Source organism: Dendrobates tinctorius, unplaced genomic scaffold (assembly GCF_039654945.1).
Source record: "Dendrobates tinctorius isolate UK_male_01 unplaced genomic scaffold, ASM3965494v1 ptg000200l, whole genome shotgun sequence".
NCBI classification, from domain to species: domain Eukaryota; kingdom Metazoa; phylum Chordata; class Amphibia; order Anura; family Dendrobatidae; genus Dendrobates; species Dendrobates tinctorius.
In genome coordinates this window covers 2,322,157-2,341,763 of record NW_027361867.1, presented here as the reverse complement: position 1 = coordinate 2,341,763, position 19,607 = coordinate 2,322,157, and the positions used below count along the sequence as shown (strand labels likewise).

General features: G+C 38.7%; 1 protein-coding gene across 1 annotated transcript in view; it reads right to left on the bottom strand.

The window, feature by feature from the left end:
* Positions 1-12,208: 12,208 nt before the first annotated feature.
* LOC141056823 (uncharacterized) overlaps positions 12,209-19,607 on the bottom strand; it is a 91,351-nt gene continuing 83,952 nt past the window's right edge. The window contains exon 3 of the mRNA XM_073553297.1: positions 12,209-13,240. Coding sequence (XP_073409398.1) covers positions 12,456-13,240 — 785 coding nt within the window. The 3' untranslated portion in view covers positions 12,209-12,455. The remainder of the gene's footprint in view (positions 13,241-19,607) is intronic.

The following is a 19,607-nucleotide window of genomic DNA, read 5'->3' as shown; positions in this document are numbered from 1 at the left end:
GCTCAATACGGTGCAGGTCTGGAAAAATGGAAAATCTCCTCGTTTTTTTTTCCAGAAAAACACACAGATACTAAACTGTTTGCAAAGCCGACAGCTCTATACAGTGTAGGTCTGGAAAACTGACAAATCACCTCAGCTTGGTTTTCCAGAAAAACACACAGATAGATTGTATTTGTCAGTGATCCCAGCCGGTACACGGTAGTGTGTGAGGAGCATACACCGCTATACGGTGTCTGTATGGAAGATTGTAAATCTCAGGCTATGCTCAAACGGAGTGACACACGATGTTTCTGTATAGTTTGGACCGTGATCAAACAGCACATATACTAAACTGTTTGCAAAGATAGCTTGTATTTGTCCACGATCCCAGCCAGTAGATGGCAGTGTGTGAGGAGCGTACACAGGTATACGGTGTGTGAAAAAATGAACGCTCGGTAAATGAGCAGAAGAAAATAATAAAAGTTGGAGTGCTTTGAAAAAAGCAGTTTGAACAGCAGTGTGCACACAGCAATGCAGCTAGCAGGTAGCCTTAAAAGGCAGCCTAATCACTACAAGCGCTGCTGCACACAACTAAAATCCTCCACTTCCACTGCACACTAACTGTACAGTGAAAAGCGCTAGTAGCAGAAGCTTTTTTTTTTCTTCTTCCCTGCCTAACGCTCTCCCTATTCAGCATCAGCACCTCTCCCTGTTCTAAGATCGGCAGAAGTAAGATGGCGGTCAGTGGTCATGGCCTTTTATAGCCCCTGTGACGCCACACAAAGCCAGCCAATCACTTCAATGCCCTTCTCTAAGATGGTGGTGGCCGCTGCACATGTCATCGCGTTGCCCACAGTGTGCGTCCTCCATCATTGGCTGAAAAAAGGCGCTGAAAGCATAATTTGAAAAGCGACTTTGGTGCGCGGATCGGCGACCTCATGGCCGACCTCACGCTATGGTCGGGTTTCGTTTCATGAAACCCGACTTTGGCGAAAATCGGTGAGTTTTGAATTTGACTGACACGTTTCGCTCAACTCTAGCTGTGACTACAGATCTTCCAGGGTGGCTACCTCACCCTTGGCACACACACACAGAGGAGGTAACGACAAGCGTAGGAAGATGACAGTCCATACAAGGCCAGTTGATCCGAGGATCACAGCCTAGCTTCTCCAAACATATCCATTGTTTAGTGATGGTCAATGGAGCAGATCTGTATTCTTCCAACCGAGGCTGAAAACCCCTAGGTTGTTTCCTATAGAATGATAGATCCGTGTCCCTTGTAATGGAGCCATGATGTAAAATGGCTGCTGTCCTGTCTCTGGTCCTTTAGATGTATAGATGTCTTGGCAGAATCTCTCTGCCTGTTTCTCTCAGAATCTTTATACAGAGGCCTGTAACCTATTTTTAGACTTAACAAGTGTCCCTCATTCAGTATTTACATAAAGGGTAAGAATGGAGATGAGATTATTATAGCATTACTTGATTATTTAAATTATTTGCATAGTTTTTCCCTCTCTGCTTTAGAAGTCAACAAAAATGGCTCCAAAACACAATGTATAATTAGCATATAGCAAACATCACTAGTGATCAAGGATAAGTGCACAATAAAAGTCAATATCACTGGCTTACACAAACAAAAGTCTGTTTTCTTGACCAACCAGAAATCAACACTTAAATTTGAAAGCCAACATACAGATAACATTCTATTATTCTTCGTTTGCTAAAAATACTCATCTGGATAATTACGATACAATGCTGTATGTCTTCACAATGCCAAAAGTAAAAAAAAAGTTTTTAAAAATATATAAAAATACATAAAAGTTCAAATCACCCCCCTTTCAAAATAAAACAATAAATAGAAAATAAAACATATACATATTTGATATTGCCGCATTCAGAATAGCTTGATGTATGAATATTAAAAAGAATTAACCCGATCGCTAAATGGCATAGCAAGAAAAAAGTAAAAACGTCAGAATTAGGTTTTTTTGGTTGCCGCAACATTGCATTAAATAACGGGTGTTCAAAAAATTGTATCTGCACCAAAAAGTCCTTAAAAACGTCAGCTCTAAGTGGCACGCAAAAAATAAGCCTTCACTCAACCCTAGATCACGAAAAAGGAGATGTGACGGGTATCGGAAAATGGTGCAATTCTTTTATACTTTACCTAATAAAGAGGATATTTTTACTGATAAATGTTTGTTTTGCGTTTATTTTCTGTTGGTATTTGGTTTATCCTATAAAGCTCCCATATAATATTCTCACCTTGAATTTATCTTATAAAACTCCCATATAATATTCTCACCTAGAATTTATCCTATAAAACTCCCAAATAATATTCTCACCTTGAATTTATCCTATAAAACTCTCATATAATATTCTCACCTAGAATTTATCCTATAAAACTCCCATATAATATTCTCACCTTGAATTTATCCTATAAAACTCCCATATAATATTCTCACCTTGAATTTATCCTATAAAACTCCCAAATAATATTCTCACCTTGAATTTATCCTATAAAACTCCCATATAATATTCTCACCTTGAATTTATCCTATAAAGCTCCCATATAATATTCTCACCTAGAATTCATCCTATAAAGCTCCCATATAATATTCTCACCTTGAATTTATCCTATAAAACTCCCATATAATATTCTCACCTTGAATTTATCCTATAAAACTCCCAAATAATATTCTCACCTTGAATTTATCCTATAAAACTCCCATATAATATTCTCACCTTGAATTTATCCTATAAAACTCCCATATAATATTCTCACCTAGAATTTATCCTATAAAACTCCCATATAATAATCTCACCTTGAATTTGTCCTATAAAACTCCCATATAATATTCTTACCTTGAATTTATCCTATAAAACTCCCATATAATATTCTCACCTAGAATTTATCCTATAAAACTCCCATATAATATTCTCACCTAGAATTTATCCTATAAAACTCCCATATAATATTCTCACCTAGAATTTATCCTATAAAACTCCCATATAATATTCTCACCTTGAATTTATGCTATAAAACTCCCATATATTCTCACCTTGAATTTATCCTATAAAACTCCCATATAATATTCTCACCTAGAATTTATCCTATAAAACTCCCATATAATATTCTCACCTAGAATTTATCCTATAAAACTCCCATATAATAATCTCACCTTGAATTTATCCTATAAAACTCCCATATAATATTCTCACCTAGAATTTATCCTATAAAACTCCCATATAATATTCTCACCTTGAATTTATCCTATAAAACTCCCATATAATATTCTCACCTAGAATTTATCCTATAAAACTCCCATATAATAATCTCACCTTGAATTTATCCTATAAAACTCCCATATAATATTCTTACCTTGAATTTATCCTATAAAACTCCCATATAATATTCTCACCTAGAATTTATCCTATAAAACTCCCATATAATATTCTCACCTTGAATTTATCCTATAAAACTCCCATATATTCTCACCTTGAATTTATCCTATAAAACTCCCATATAATATTCTCACCTTGAATTTATCCTATAAAACTCCCATATAATATTCTCACCTAGAATTTATCCTATAAAACTCCCATATAATATTCTCACCTTGAATTTATCCTATAAAACTCCCATATAATATTCTTACCTTGAATTTATCCTATAAAACTCCCATATAATATTCTCACCTAGAATTTATCCAATAAAACTCCCATATAATATTCTCACCTAGAATTTATCCTATAAAACTCCCATATAATATTCTCACCTAGAATTTATCCTATAAAACTCCCATATAATATTCTCACCTTGAATTTATCCTATAAAACTCCCATATATTCTCACCTTGAATTTATCCTATAAAACTCCCATATAATATTCTCACCTAGAATTTATCCTATAAAACTCCCATATAATATTCTCACCTAGAATTTATCCTATAAAACTCCCATATAATAATCTCACCTTGAATTTATCCTATAAAACTCCCATATAATATTCTTACCTTGAATTTATCCTATAAAACTCCCATATAATATTCTCACCTAGAATTTATCCTATAAAACTCCCATATAATATTCTCACCTTGAATTTATCCTATAAAACTCCCATATAATATTCTCACCTAGAATTTATCCTATAAAACTCCCATATAATAATCTCACCTTGAATTTATCCTATAAAACTCCCATATAATATTCTTACCTTGAATTTATCCTATAAAACTCCCATATAATATTCTCACCTAGAATTTATCCTATAAAACTCCCATATAATATTCTCACCTTGAATTTATCCTATAAAGCTCCCATATAATATTCTCACCTTGAATTTATCCTATAAAACTCCCATATAATATTCTCACCTTGAATTTATCCTATAAAACTCCCATATAATATTCTCACCTAGAATTTATCCTATAAAACTCCCATATAATATTCTCACCTTGAATTTATCCTATAAAACTCCCATATAATATTCTTACCTTGAATTTATCCTATAAAACTCCCATATAATATTCTCACCTTGAATTTATTCTATAAAACTCCCATATAATATTCTCACCTTGAATTTATCCTATAAAACTCCCATATAATATTCTCACCTTGAATTTATCCTATAAAACTCCCATATAATATTCTCACCTTGAATTTATCCTATAAAACTCCCATATAATATTCTCACCTAGAATTTATCCTATAAAACTCCCATATAATATTCTCACCTTGAATTTATCCTATAAAACTCCCATATAATATTCTTACCTTGAATTTATCCTATAAAACTCCCATATAATATTCTCACCTAGAATTTATCCTATAAAACTCCCATATAATATTCTCACCTAGAATTTATCCTATAAAACTCCCATATAATATTCTCACCTAGAATTTATCCTATAAAACTCCCATATAATATTCTCACCTTGAATTTATCCTATAAAACTCCCATATATTCTCACCTTGAATTTATCCTATAAAACTCCCATATAATATTCTCACCTAGAATTTATCCTATAAAACTCCCATATAATATTCTCACCTAGAATTTATCCTATAAAACTCCCATATAATAATCTCACCTTGAATTTATCCTATAAAACTCCCATATAATATTCTTACCTTGAATTTATCCTATAAAACTCCCATATAATATTCTCACCTAGAATTTATCCTATAAAACTCCCATATAATATTCTCACCTTGAATTTATCCTATAAAACTCCCATATAATATTCTCACCTAGAATTTATCCTATAAAACTCCCATATAATAATCTCACCTTGAATTTATCCTATAAAACTCCCATATAATATTCTTACCTTGAATTTATCCTATAAAACTCCCATATAATATTCTCACCTAGAATTTATCCTATAAAACTCCCATATAATATTCTCACCTTGAATTTATCCTATAAAACTCCCATATATTCTCACCTTGAATTTATCCTATAAAACTCCCATATAATATTCTCACCTTGAATTTATCCTATAAAACTCCCATATAATATTCTTACCTTGAATTTATCCTATAAAACTCCCATATAATATTCTCACCTAGAATTTATCCTATAAAACTCCCATATAATATTCTCACCTTGAATTTATCCTATAAAACTCCCATATAATATTCTCACCTAGAATTTATCCTATAAAACTCCCATATAATAATCTCACCTTGAATTTATCCTATAAAACTCCCATATAATATTCTTACCTTGAATTTATCCTATAAAACTCCCATATAATATTCTCACCTAGAATTTATCCTATAAAACTCCCATATAATATTCTCACCTTGAATTTATCCTATAAAACTCCCATATATTCTCACCTTGAATTTATCCTATAAAACTCCCATATAATATTCTCACCTAGAATTTATCCTATAAAACTCCCATATAATATTCTCACCTAGAATTTATCCTATAAAACTCCCATATAATAATCTCACCTTGAATTTATCCTATAAAACTCCCATATAATATTCTTACCTTGAATTTATCCTATACAACTCCCATATAATAATCTCACCTTGAATTTATCCTATAAAACTCCCATATAATATTCTTACCTTGAATTTATCCTATAAAACTCCCATATAATATTCTCACCTAGAATTTATCCTATAAAACTCCCATGTAATATTCTCACCTTGAATTTATCCTATAAAACTCCCATATAATATTCTCACCTAGAATTTATCCTATAAAACTCCCATATAATAATCTCACCTTGAATTTATCCTATAAAACTCCCATATAATATTCTTACCTTGAATTTATCCTATAAAACTCCCATATAATATTCTCACCTAGAATTTATCCTATAAAACTCCCATATAATATTCTCACCTTGAATTTATCCTATAAAACTCCCATATATTCTCACCTTGAATTTATCCTATAAAACTCCCATATAATATTCTCACCTAGAATTTATCCTATAAAACTCCCATATAATATTCTCACCTAGAATTTATCCTATAAAACTCCCATATAATAATCTCACCTTGAATTTATCCTATAAAACTCCCATATAATATTCTTACCTTGAATTTATCCTATAAAACTCCCATATAATATTCTCACCTAGAATTTATCCTATAAAACTCCCATATAATATTCTCACCTTGAATTTATCCTATAAAACTCCCATATAATAATCTCACCTTGAATTTATCCTATAAAACTCCCATATAATATTCTTACCTTGAATTTATCCTATAAAACTCCCATATAATATTCTCACCTAGAATTTATCCTATAAAACTCCCATATAATATTCTCACCTTGAATTTATCCTATAAAGCTCCCATATAATATTCTCACCTTGAATTTATCCTATAAAACTCCCATATAATATTCTCACCTTGAATTTATCCTATAAAACTCCCATATAATATTCTCACCTTGAATTTATCCTATAAAACTCCCATATAATATTCTCACCTTGAATTTATCCTATAAAACTCCCATATAATATTCTTACCTTGAATTTATCCTATAAAACTCCCATATAATATTCTCACCTTGAATTTATTCTATAAAACTCCCATATAATATTCTCACCTTGAATTTATTCTATAAAACTCCCATATAATATTCTCACCTTGAATTTATCCTATAAAACTCCCATATAATATTCTCACCTTGAATTTATCCTATAAAACTCCCATATAATAATCTCACCTTGAATTTATCCTATAAAACTCCCATATAATATTCTTACCTTGAATTTATCCTATAAAACTCCCATATAATATTCTCACCTAGAATTTATCCTATAAAACTCCCATATAATATTCTCACCTAGAATTTATCCTATAAAACTCCCATATAATATTCTCACCTAGAATTTATCCTATAAAACTCCCATATAATATTCTCACCTAGAATTTATCCTATAAAACTCCCATATATTCTAACCTTGAATTTATCCTATAAAACTCCCATATAATATTCTCACCTAGAATTTATCCTATAAAACTCCCATATAATATTCTCACCTAGAATTTATCCTATAAAACTCCCATATAATATTCTCACCTAGAATTTATCCTATAAAACTCCCATATAATAATCTCACCTTGAATTTATCCTATAAAACTCCCATATAATATTCTTACCTTGAATTTATCCTATAAAACTCCCATATAATATTCTCACCTAGAATTTATCCTATAAAACTCCCATATAATATTCTCACCTTGAATTTATCCTATAAAACTCCCATATAATATTCTCACCTAGAATTTATCCTATAAAACTCCCATATAATAATCTCACCTTGAATTTATCCTATAAAACTCCCATATAATATTCTTACCTTGAATTTATCCTATAAAACTCCCATATAATATTCTCACCTAGAATTTATCCTATAAAACTCCCATATAATATTCTCACCTAGAATTTATCCTATAAAACTCCCATATAATATTCTCACCTTGAATTTATCCTATAAAACTCCCATATAATATTCTTACCTTGAATTTATCCTATAAAACTCCCATATAATATTCTCACCTTGAATTTATCCTATAAAACTCCCATATAATATTCTCACCTTGAATTTATCCTATAAAACTCCCATATAATATTCTCACCTTGAATTTATCCTATAAAACTCCCATATAATATTCCATCCTTGAACGCACGCCGCGTGCATCATGTGTTTGTACAATTTGTGAATAATATATATAGGTTCTCCTCGTCTGAGTTATTTTTGATGGTCAACAAAATGCGATTTTCCTGTAATTCATTTCTCACACTCTAGGTATAATAATGACTTTTCTCTGTGTGGGATTTTTGATGTTTGAAAAGGTTGTTGGTACTTGCTTTCTTGGGTCTCTTGTGGTTTTTACGTCATGTGATCCCTGTGCCCAATCAGCACTGACATCACTGTCCCCACCTTCGGACAAATCAAGCATCATGAAGCCGTCAGAGAGCAGCCACAGCCCTGGCTTCCTGTTCATGTTCAATACGTCCGAAGGAAGGAACAGTGAAGCTGCCGCTGATTGGGTGCAGGGCTCGTGTGATGTGAGAACCTCACATAAGCCCCGGGACAGTGAGTCTCAACACCACTGAAGTGGAGCCGGCACGCCAGCGGAGTATGAGTGTTTTTATTTTAATGAGGCCAAACATGAGGAATGAGTTCACTGAGAAAAAAAAAAAATACCGTAATTTTTGGACTATAAGACACACCTAGGTTTTAGAGGAGGAAATTAGGAAAAAAAATTGAAACAAAAAAGTGGTCAATTCTGTACTTAACGTTGGTTGGTGGGCAGATAATATTTGGGCAAATTTTATGATAAGCGTCTCATATTTTTTCCAAAGCCGTATTGCTATTCAAATTTCACATATTCCACATTGACATGCTTTAGCATGATAGAGTGCAACCTTTTTTTTGTATACTGCATACTAGTATAGGGATGAGGGCAATCATTCTGGCCAGGATAGGGATGAGGGATCCCTGTATACCAGGATAGGGATGAGGGGGCCTTGTGTATCAGGATGGGGATGAGAGGACCATATATACCAGGAAAGGGGATAATAAGTACAGAAATGACCACATTTTTTGCTTCATTTTTTTTTGTCATTAGGTAGAAGCTGCTAATGATCTTTGGAGCAGGTGAGTTTTCCCTGAGTGGTACATATTGGGCCGTCTGAAAACTGAGTTTAGTCTAGGGCAGTGATGGTGAACCTTTCTGAGACCGAGTGCCCAAACTGCAACCTAAAATCCAATTATTTATGACGAAGTGCCACCAGGGCAATTTTGTGTTATGAAAAATGTGTAGTGGTGTCTCAAGGTCCTGCAGCACTCCCCTCATTCAAAATGAATGAGAACTACTCAGCAGTGACCGTCATAAGCGCTGCACAGGAGGAGAGTCATAGAATCATAGAATCGTAGAGTTGGAAGGGACCTCCTGGGCCATCTGGTCCAACCCCCTGCTCAAAGCAGGATTCGCTAAATCATCCCAGTCAGATGTCTGTCCAGCCTCTGTTTGAAGACTTCCATTGAAGGAGAACTCACCACTTCTCGTGGCAGCCTGTTCCACTCATTGATCACTCTGTCAAAAAGTTTTTTCTAATATCTAATTTGTGTCTCCTCCCATTCAGTTTCATCCCATTGCTTCTAGTCTTTCCTTGCGCAAATGAGAATAAAGTTGATCCTTCTACAATGTGACAGCCCTTGAGATATTTGTAGACAGCTATTAAGTCTCCACTTCTGCAAGCTAAACATTCCCAAATCCTGCAACCTTTCCTCATAAGACAGGGATTGCAGACCGGTCACCATTCCGGTCGCTCTTTTCTGAACTTGCTCCAGTTTGTTGATGTCTTTTTTAAAATGTGGTGCCCAAAACTGGACACAATATTCCAGATGAGGTCTGACCAAAGAGGAGTAGAGGGAAATAATGACTTCACGTGATCTAGACTGTATGCTTCTGTTAATACATCCTAGAATCGCATTTGCCTTTTTTGCTGCTGCATCACACTGTTGACTCGTATTCAGTCTGTGATCTATTTGTATACCCAAGTCTTTTTCACATGTGCTGTCACTTAGCCCTATTCCTCCCATTCTATATATGCTTTTTTCATTTTTATTGCCCAGATGTAGTACTTTGCATTTCTCCCTGTTAAAAACCATTCTGTTAGTTACTGCCCACTTCTCCAGTTTATTTATATCTTTTTGAATCCTCTCTCTCTCTTCTCTATTATTAGCTATCCCTCCTAGCTTTGTGTCATCAGCAAATTTAATCAGTTTACCCTCAATTCCTTCATCTAAATCGTTGATAAAGATGTTGAACAATACAGGGCCCAGGACAGAGCCCTGTGGTACCCCACTTGAGACATTCTTCCAACTGGATGTGCAGCCATTTACGACCACTCTTTGGGTCCGATCACTAAGCCAGTTATGAATCCACCTAACAGTTGCCTTGTCCATTCCATACTTAGTCATTTTTTCAATAAGGATTGTATGAGAGACTTGGTCAAATGCTTTGCTGAAGTCAAGATATACTATATCTACAGCATTTCCTTGATCCACCCAATCAGTGATTCCGTCATAGAAGGAAATTAAGTTAGTCTGACATGACTTATTAGTTACAAACCCATGCTGACTCTGTTTAATCACTTCATTCTTATCCAGGTATTGACATACATGTTGTTTAATAATTTGTTCAAAGATCTTTCCTGGTATAGAAGGAAAAGCTGCCACCTCTCATCCCTGTACAACGCTTGCCGTCCCTAAACCTTGACGATCAATTCTATTATGTAAACAATTCATTGATTTGAAACTTACCTTTGCAGTCTTCTCTTCTGTTCAGCAGGGGGGCTTCAAGCTCATGCGTGCTTGTCGCACACTGACACTGAGCCACTCACACTGCCCTTTCCAGACACAGCGGCTGGATTGATCTTTAGGGAAAAAAATGCAGATTAGATAGATAGATTTTAGCATGGAATAACTTAGTAACATAGTTAGTAAGGCCAAAAAAAAGACATTAGTCCATCCAGTTCAGCCTATAAAATTCTGTCAGAATAAATCCCCAGATCTACGTCCTTCTAAAGAACCTAACAATAACAAGCAGATTCTACCCTGAAATATGCCCCATCATTGTCCCCTTCTTGTAGTAATATGCCCCATCATTATCCCCTTCTTTTAGTAATATGCCCCATTCTTTTAATAATGTGCCCCATCCTGATCCCCTTCATGTAGAAATTGCCCCATCATGATCTCCTTCATGTAGAAATTGCCCATTCCACCTCCATCATTTTCTCCTCACCACCCCATCATTGCCCTCTACATCACTCACATCATTGCCCTCTCCCCATCATTGCCTTCTCCCCATCACCCGCATCATTGCCTTCTCCATCACTCCCATCCTTGCCCTCTTCACTACCACCCCATCTTTGCCCTCTCCCCCATCATTGCCTTCTCCATCACTCACATTATTGCCTTCTCCATCACTTCAATCATTGCTATCACCCCCATCATTCCCATCATTGCCTCCTCCATCACCCCATCATTGCCTTCTCCATCACACCCATCATTGCCTTCTCCCCATCATTTCCTTCTCCATCACTCACATCATTAGACACACACACACCTCTCCGCGAACTCGCCGGAAGCTTCCTCTCACTGGCACAGCGGCTGCGGAGCTGAATGATGATGTTATCCAGCAGCGCTGCTGACTGCCATGTGAGGCAGGAAGCTGCAGATCTGGAGCGAGGACACTTGTAGATGAGGGGATACCACGTGCCAGCAGAGAGGGCTCTGCATGCCATAGGTACGCCATCACTGGTCTAGGACAATTTGTTTACACCACTAATTAACAGCAGTTACAATACCAAACTAGGTCGGCCCCTATAGGAGAAAACACAAGAATTATACTGTATTTTCACATACTATCTATTCCTGACACTGGAGTGGCTTATAAACTTACAAAGTATATAGTTTGAGGTCTGGGGTCTGCCAATATGTGGCTAGTTTTCTGACTGTTTCGGATAACATGATTTTAGTTTTTTTTGTCTAGTCTCACTTGAATATAGGTCAATATTAAATAGTCTCCTGATGAGTCGTCTTTGGTGAGGATGATGAAACCCGTAGAAATGAGAGGCTTGGAGAGTGAGTGTGTATATTTCACCTCACCCTATATACCCTCAACCTATTAGTCACCTACTGACTAACCTTCAGGGAGTGAATTATGGGTATAGTTTTACATTTGGAATTAATAAAGTTTATTTTTTCCTTTCATCAGTAAACATGAGGAATGACAAGAGACAACCCCTTTAAGAAGATCCAACATTATGAACATAAAAAAGGCTTCTCCCCTATGTGACGTCTCTGATGTTTATTAACAGTTGATTTTCAAGTAAAATATTTCCCACATTAAGAAAATGAAAAAAGCTTTTCCTCTGTGTGACTGCTGTGATGTCTAACAAGATGCTCTTTCCGGTCAAATCATTTCCCACATTCTGAACAGGAAAAAGGCTTCTCCCCTGTGTGAGTTCTCTGGTGAGTAACAAGCAGTGATTTATCTGCAAAAGATTTCCCACATTCTGAACATGAATATTGCTTCTCTCCAGTGTGAGTTCTTTGGTGCTTAACGAGATTTCTTTTCAGGTTAAAACATTTCCCACATTCTGAACATGAAAAAGGCTTCTCTCCTGTGTGTATTCTTTGGTGTGCAACACAATGTGATTTGTTGTTAAAACGTTTCCCACATTCAGAACATGAAAAAGGCTTCTCCCCTGTGTGAGTTCTACGGTGAGTAACAAGCAGTGATTTATGTGCAAAACATTTCCCACATTCTGAACATGAAAAAGGCTTCTCCCCTGTGTGAGTTCTATGGTGAGTAACAAGCAGTGATTTATGTGCAAAACATTTCCCACATTCTGAACATGAAAAAGGCTTCTCCCCTGTGTGAGTTCTATGGTGAGTAACAAGCAGTGATTTACGTGTAAAACATTTCCCACATTCTGAACATGAAAAAGGCTTCTCCCCTGTGTGAGTTCTATGGTGATTAACCAAATCTGATTTCTGGATAAAACATTTCCCACATTCTGAACAGGAAAAAGGCTTCTCCCCTGTGTGAGTTCTATGGTGATTAACCAAATCTGATTTCTGGATAAAACATTTCCCACATTCTGAACAGGAAAAAGGCTTCTCCCCTGTGTGAGTTCTTTGGTGTGTAACAAAACGTGATTTCCATGTAAAACATTTCCCACATTCTGAACATGAGAATGACTTCTTTGCCTTAGGAGCAGTTTGTTTTTTAATGCCTCTTTTGTGACATTGATTTCCCTTATTAGTCAGTAATGAATCAGAAGATGGGACCTGTTTCATAGGATCAGATGACAGATCTTTGCTGTGAATGGATGATGGTATATCTGGAGTAATAGCAGTCACTTCATTTGTATCTTGTAGGATCTCAAGATCATCAGATTTAAAAGTTGAAGATGTCAGCTGTCCCTCTGATCTCCTGGTACAGTCATCTGCTAAGATAAAAAAAAAAAAATTAATAAAATATCCTTGAGTTTTATATTTTTGAACATTTCTACTTAAACTGTCCATAAAAATGGCAAGCTATGTAAAAAACTTTAATTATTTACCAAGACAATGACAGTTCACAGTCTAATAGAAAACCTTGTTGGATGAGCCAGTAGTGTGTGGTGTTCAACTGTTCGTTCATTCTGCCTCCCAAATATCAAATAGAAAGAAACCAATCAATGTTATGTAGGCAAAAATAATACCAATTCTCATCTCACAAAAACAAGTCCCCACTCAGGTCCATCATCTGTCAATGGAAAAACAGGTTCCCACACTATTAGTGGCTCAAATGCTGTTGAAAAGTAACAGAGTTTCTATAAATCAATCCAGCAAAATCCGCTCTCACTTCGGAGTCTTGCAGTGTGCGCAAACTACATTTAGGATCCCTGTATTTAGCAATATTATAGTGAGAAGAATCCACTTAATTTTTGGTGTGTGTCTCCTGGAGCACAATCTGGGCACTATGTGCTGGGTAATAACATGGCAAATGTGTAATTTTCACTCTCCAACATCCACTGCGTGTTAATTTCCGGAAAGTGGCTGTGGAATCAAAATATTCACTCCTCCTGTGGTCTAAATTGCAGGTACCCCTCGTTTGATGACAGAAAAACCCACAATGGTGACAGAAATATCTTGAATCTGACAAAAGTAGTAATAAATAAAAAATCTGTGAAAATGAGCAAATGAAAGTCAGACATTGCTTTTCAACAGAAAAGTAACACCCGCGGTCACAGGGGTCGCAGCTGAGACGGGGCCCGAGCGCTTAGGGGTCCGGGCCCCCACTCAGGGCATTAATGCCCTGACTGGCGTATGGAGCCCAATGAGCAGAGGAGGCCCGCATTGGGCCCCAGCGGCGGGGCAGGCTGGGCGGGAGGGGGGTCAGAGAGGCACCATGTCAGCGCCGACCCCCCCCCCCGCCGCATTGAACTGTACCGGCGTCTATGATGCCGGTACAGTTCAAAGCAATGATGGAGGAGAGAGCATCAGCCGATGCTCCCTCTCCCATCATTCCCCTCTCTGCCTCTGACACATGCGCACTAACTGTTTATCAGGCAGAGCAGGAGACAGGAGCTGGGAGCAGCGGAAGCACGATTAGAAGGTGAGGAGAGTTTTTCTTTTAGTTTATGCAACAGTACAGCCAGGACTGTGGGGCCATTCTCGGGGGGGGGCTGTATACCATGGTGCTGTATACCATGCAGGGCTGTATACCATGCAGTGCTGTATACCATGGGGGTGCTGTGTTGTATACCATGGGGGTGCCGTGCTGTATACCATGGGGGGTGCCATGCTGTATACCATGGGGGGTGCCATGCTGTATACCATGGGGGGTGCTGTACTGTACACCATGGGGGGCTGTATACCATGGGGGTGCTGTATACCATGGCGGGATGCTGTGCTGTATACTATGGGGGGTGCTGTGCTGTATACCATGGGGGGTGCCATGCTGTATACCATGCCGTGCTGTATACCATGGGGGTGCTGTGCTGTATACTATGCTCTGCTGTATACCATGGCAGGGTGCTGTGCTGTATACCATAGGGGACTGTATACCATGGGGGGTGCTGTGCTATACACTTCATGTCCTCAGAACTTCCAACCCTTATCCGGGGAGATTTCAACATCCCCATTAACAGCCCTACTTCCACATCTGCATCCCAGCTTCTATCACTAACCACCTCTCTAGGCCTCTCGCAGCTTTCAACATCTGAGACACACAAGGACGGTAACACCCTTGATCTGGTCTTCGGCCAGCTATGTTCAATCTCCCACCTAATTAACTCACCGCTTCCACTCTCTGGCCACAACATTTTCTCCTTCACACTCACAAATCCTCGCCCACCCCAGCTCACTCCTACCTACCACACAGTCAGAAATCTACAAGCCATTAACCCTCAGACACTTTCAGATTCCCTACACTCATCACTGTCCCCAATCTCCTCTTTATCCTGTCCTAATCTGGCTGTTCATCACTACAATGACACTCTTCAATCAATCAATCAATCAAATTTATTATCGCCAAGTACATATTACATATATACAAGGAATTCTTTGTGGCAAAGAGGCAACATAATATATAACAACAGATACAACAAGTAACATCTAACAAGACAGATACAGTATATAGTCTACACATGACGATTTAATTGTTGAACAGAGAGTGGATAGAAGCTGTTCATATGGCGGTTGGTGCTGCATTTGGGGACTCTGAAGCGACGTCCTGAAGGGAGTAGTTGGAATGAGGAGTGTCCCGGGTGAGAGGGATCGGATGAAATTTTCAATGCGTGGGATCGAATACTCTTATCATAAAGATCCTGGATTTTAGGCAGGGGGGAACCTATAATTCTCTCTGCTGTTCTGAAAGTCCTTTGTAAGCGGAGTTTGTCATGCACAGTGGCTCCCCCATACCAGACTATCAGAGAGGAACAAATCACAGATCTGATGACAGCATTAAAGAATAAGATCAGCAGATTCTTAGACAAACCATATCTTTTCAGCTGACGCAGGAAGAACATCCTCTGTTGTGCTTTTCTTATAACAGCATCCATGTTTTTCCCCCATTTAAGATCATGAGAGATGATAACACCAAGGAATTTGGTCTCTGTGACCCTAAGAACCACTTCGTCATGGATGTAGATTGGAAGTATCTCATGTTGATCTTTCCTAAAATCCACAACCATCTCAGCAGTTTTTTTAGTGTTGAGTACAAGATTATTGGCTTTACACCAGTCACATATTCTTTTCACCTCACTCCGATACAAGTCTTCAGCATTTCCCCTGATGAGACCAATCAGTGTCATATCATCGGCAAATTTCAAGATTTTTACTGAGTCTGCTGAAGAGATGCAATCATTCGTATAGAGAGAAAACAGTAACGGGGACAAAACACACCCCTGAGGTGCCCCGATGTTTGTGACCAAGGTGTCCGAAGTGAATGGTCCAACTTTTACACTCTGTATCCTGGCTGTCAGGAAGTTATAAATCCACAAGCATAAGTTGAGAGGGACTCCAAGAGCTACCATTTTCTTATGAAGTAAATTCGGATCAATGGTACTGAACGCTGAGCTAAAGTCCATGAAAAGAATCCGGGCATTTGAGTGCAGTTCATCTGTATGATCCAAAATGTACTTCAGTGCCAGATTGACAGTGTCATTTGCTGAACGATTCTCCTTATAGGCAAACTGAAGCGGGTCCCATAGCTTCTGCGTGAATTTTATCAGGTGGGACATCATAATTCTTTCGAAGACTTTCATAGCTACAGATGTGAGTGCTACTGGTCTATAGTCGTTCAACTCAGAGGATCCCACTTTCTTGGGGACAGGGATAATTGTGGAACTTTTCCAACAATTATCCAACACTCTTAGAAGCACCCTTGACCAAGTAGCTCCCCTCACCCTCAGAACCTCCAAGCACAGAGTAAAACAGCCCTGGCTCACATCGCAAACTCAACTTCTCCAGCGATGCTCTAGGAGTGCTGAACGCCTATGGAGAAAAACCCGCACACCAGAAGACTTCATCCACTTCAAATTTATGTAAGAACCTATAATGCTGCCCTTCACCTCGCCAAACAGACCTACTTCACCACCCTGATCTCCTCACTAGCCAACAACCCCAAGAAACTTTTTGACACTTTTCAGTCCCTCCTCAGGCCAAAAGCACAAGCCCCTATCACAGACATTTGTGCTGATGCCCTGGCCTCCCACTTGACAGAAAAAATAGATAATATTGAAATCTCTCAACCACCAAGTGCCATGACTCCCATCCCTTCCTGCATCTCCCCTGGCTCACTTTCCACATTTGATCCCATCACAGAAGAAGAAGTCTCCAGACTCCTCTCTTCTTCTCGTCCGACTACATGCACTACCGACTCTATTCCCTCACATCTCCTCCAGTCTCTCTCTCCAGTCGTCACAACCCACCTAACCACAATCTTTAATCTCTCCCTCTCCTCGGGCATTTTCCCATCCTCCTTCAAACACGCCATTGTTACTCCATTACTAAAGAAACCGCTCTCAACCCATCCTGCACCAACAACTACAGACCAGTCTCCAATCTCCCCTTCATCTCTAAACCTTTGGAACTCTTAGTTTACTCCCGCCTTACCCGTTACCTCTCCACTCACTCCCCTTCAAAGTCCGGCTTCCGCCGCCTACATTCGACTGAAACTGCACTCATCAAAGTGACCAATGACCTTCTGACAGCAAAACGTAATGGTGACCACTCTCTGCTCATTCTTCTTGACCTATCTGCAGCTTTCGATACTGTTGACCACCATCTCATACTCTCTAGGCTCCAGTCACTAGGCATTAAGGACACTGCTCTCTCCTGGTTCTCTTCCTATCTCTCTGACCGCTCCTTCAGTGTTTTGTTCTCTGGCTCCACGTCATCTCCTCTTCCTCTTGCTGTCGGGGTACCTCAGGGCTCAGTCCTTGGCCCCCTTCTTTTCTCTCTCTACACGGCCCCAATTGGACAGACCATCAGCAGATTTGGCTTTCAGTACCATCTTTATACTGATGACACACAACTATATACGTCTTCTCTCGACCTTGCCCCCGCTGTACTACAGAACGCCAGTGACTGTCTGTCCGTAGTCTCCAATATCATGTCCACTCTCTATCTGAAACTCAACCTCTCCAAAACTGAACTTCTTCTGCTCCCACCGTCTACTAACCTCCCTAAATCTGACATTTCCCACTCCGTGGATGGCACCACAATAACACCCCGGCATCAGGCTCGCTGTCTGGGTGTTATGTTTGACACCAATCTCTCCTTCACATCCCATATACAATCTCTTGCCCGCTCTTGCCGCTTACACCTAAAGGACATCTCTAGAATCCGCCCTTTTCTCAACATGGAAGCAACAAAAACCCTCACTGTAGCATTGATCCACTCCCGCCTGGATTACTGCAACGCCCTATTAATTGGCCTCCCTGTTGTGGATGAGTCACCGAAGGAGGAAAAACAGGCCCTGAAGCCGCTAGGCTTCAAAAAGACTATATCAGCGCTCAGGTAAATTCTGAAGACAGAGCCAGAGATCAACAGATCAGAGACAAAAATGGAATTCAGCTCACCCCCGGCCGGGGATGGCTGAACTCCATAAAACAAGGCAAACAAAACCAGAACTAAAGAGTACAAAAGGCAGAGCAAAACTTAGCTTTGAGAAGCAGAAATCAGACTGGTCTCCAAGAATCCAGCAGGAAAATCACCAGCAAGGCAGCAGGGCATCGGCTGCCTTATATCCAGTCATCAGTTCCTGTGACCCAGTCATCATCTACCTGCTCAGCTGTTTGGTAATCAGCCTCACTACCTTCCTTCGCCAGAAGAGGGAGTTCATCAGACCTCACTGGTGAAGGGAAAAATGAACTCACAACAGTACCTCCCCTTTGAGGAGGGGTCACCGAACCCTCATCCATGCCACCACGGCGATCAGGGTGAGCCCGATGAAAGGCACGCACCAATCTTTCGGCATGAATATCAGAGGCAGAGACCCAGGAATTATCCTCCTGACCATAACCCTTCCACTTAACCAAATACTGAAGTCTCCGTCTAGCCAGATGGGAATCCAGTATCTTCTCTACCTCATACTCCATGTTACCTTCAACCAATACAGGGTCAGGAGGTGCCACCCCAGGAACTACTGGTTCAACAAACCTCTTCAACAAGGACTTATGGAACACATTATGAATCTTAAACGTGACAGGAAGAGCCAACCGAAAAGAGACCGGATTAATAATCTCCAAAATCTTTTAAGGTCCAATAAATCTAGGCTTAAACTTAGGAGAAGCCACCTTCATAGCGATATTTTTTTATGACAACCAAACTATATCACCCACCTTAAACTAGGGACCAATGGTCCTATGCCGGTTGGAAAACCGCTGGGCCTTTTCCTGGGAGAGAGACAACTTATCCACCACTTGGTCCCAGATCCGGTGCATTCTCTCCACCACAGTGTCAACACCTGGGCAGGCAGAAGGCTCCACCTGCCCTGAAGAAAATCGAGGATAAAACCCAAAGTTACAAAAAAAAGGTGACATCAAAGTGGCAGAACTAGCTCTATTATTTAAA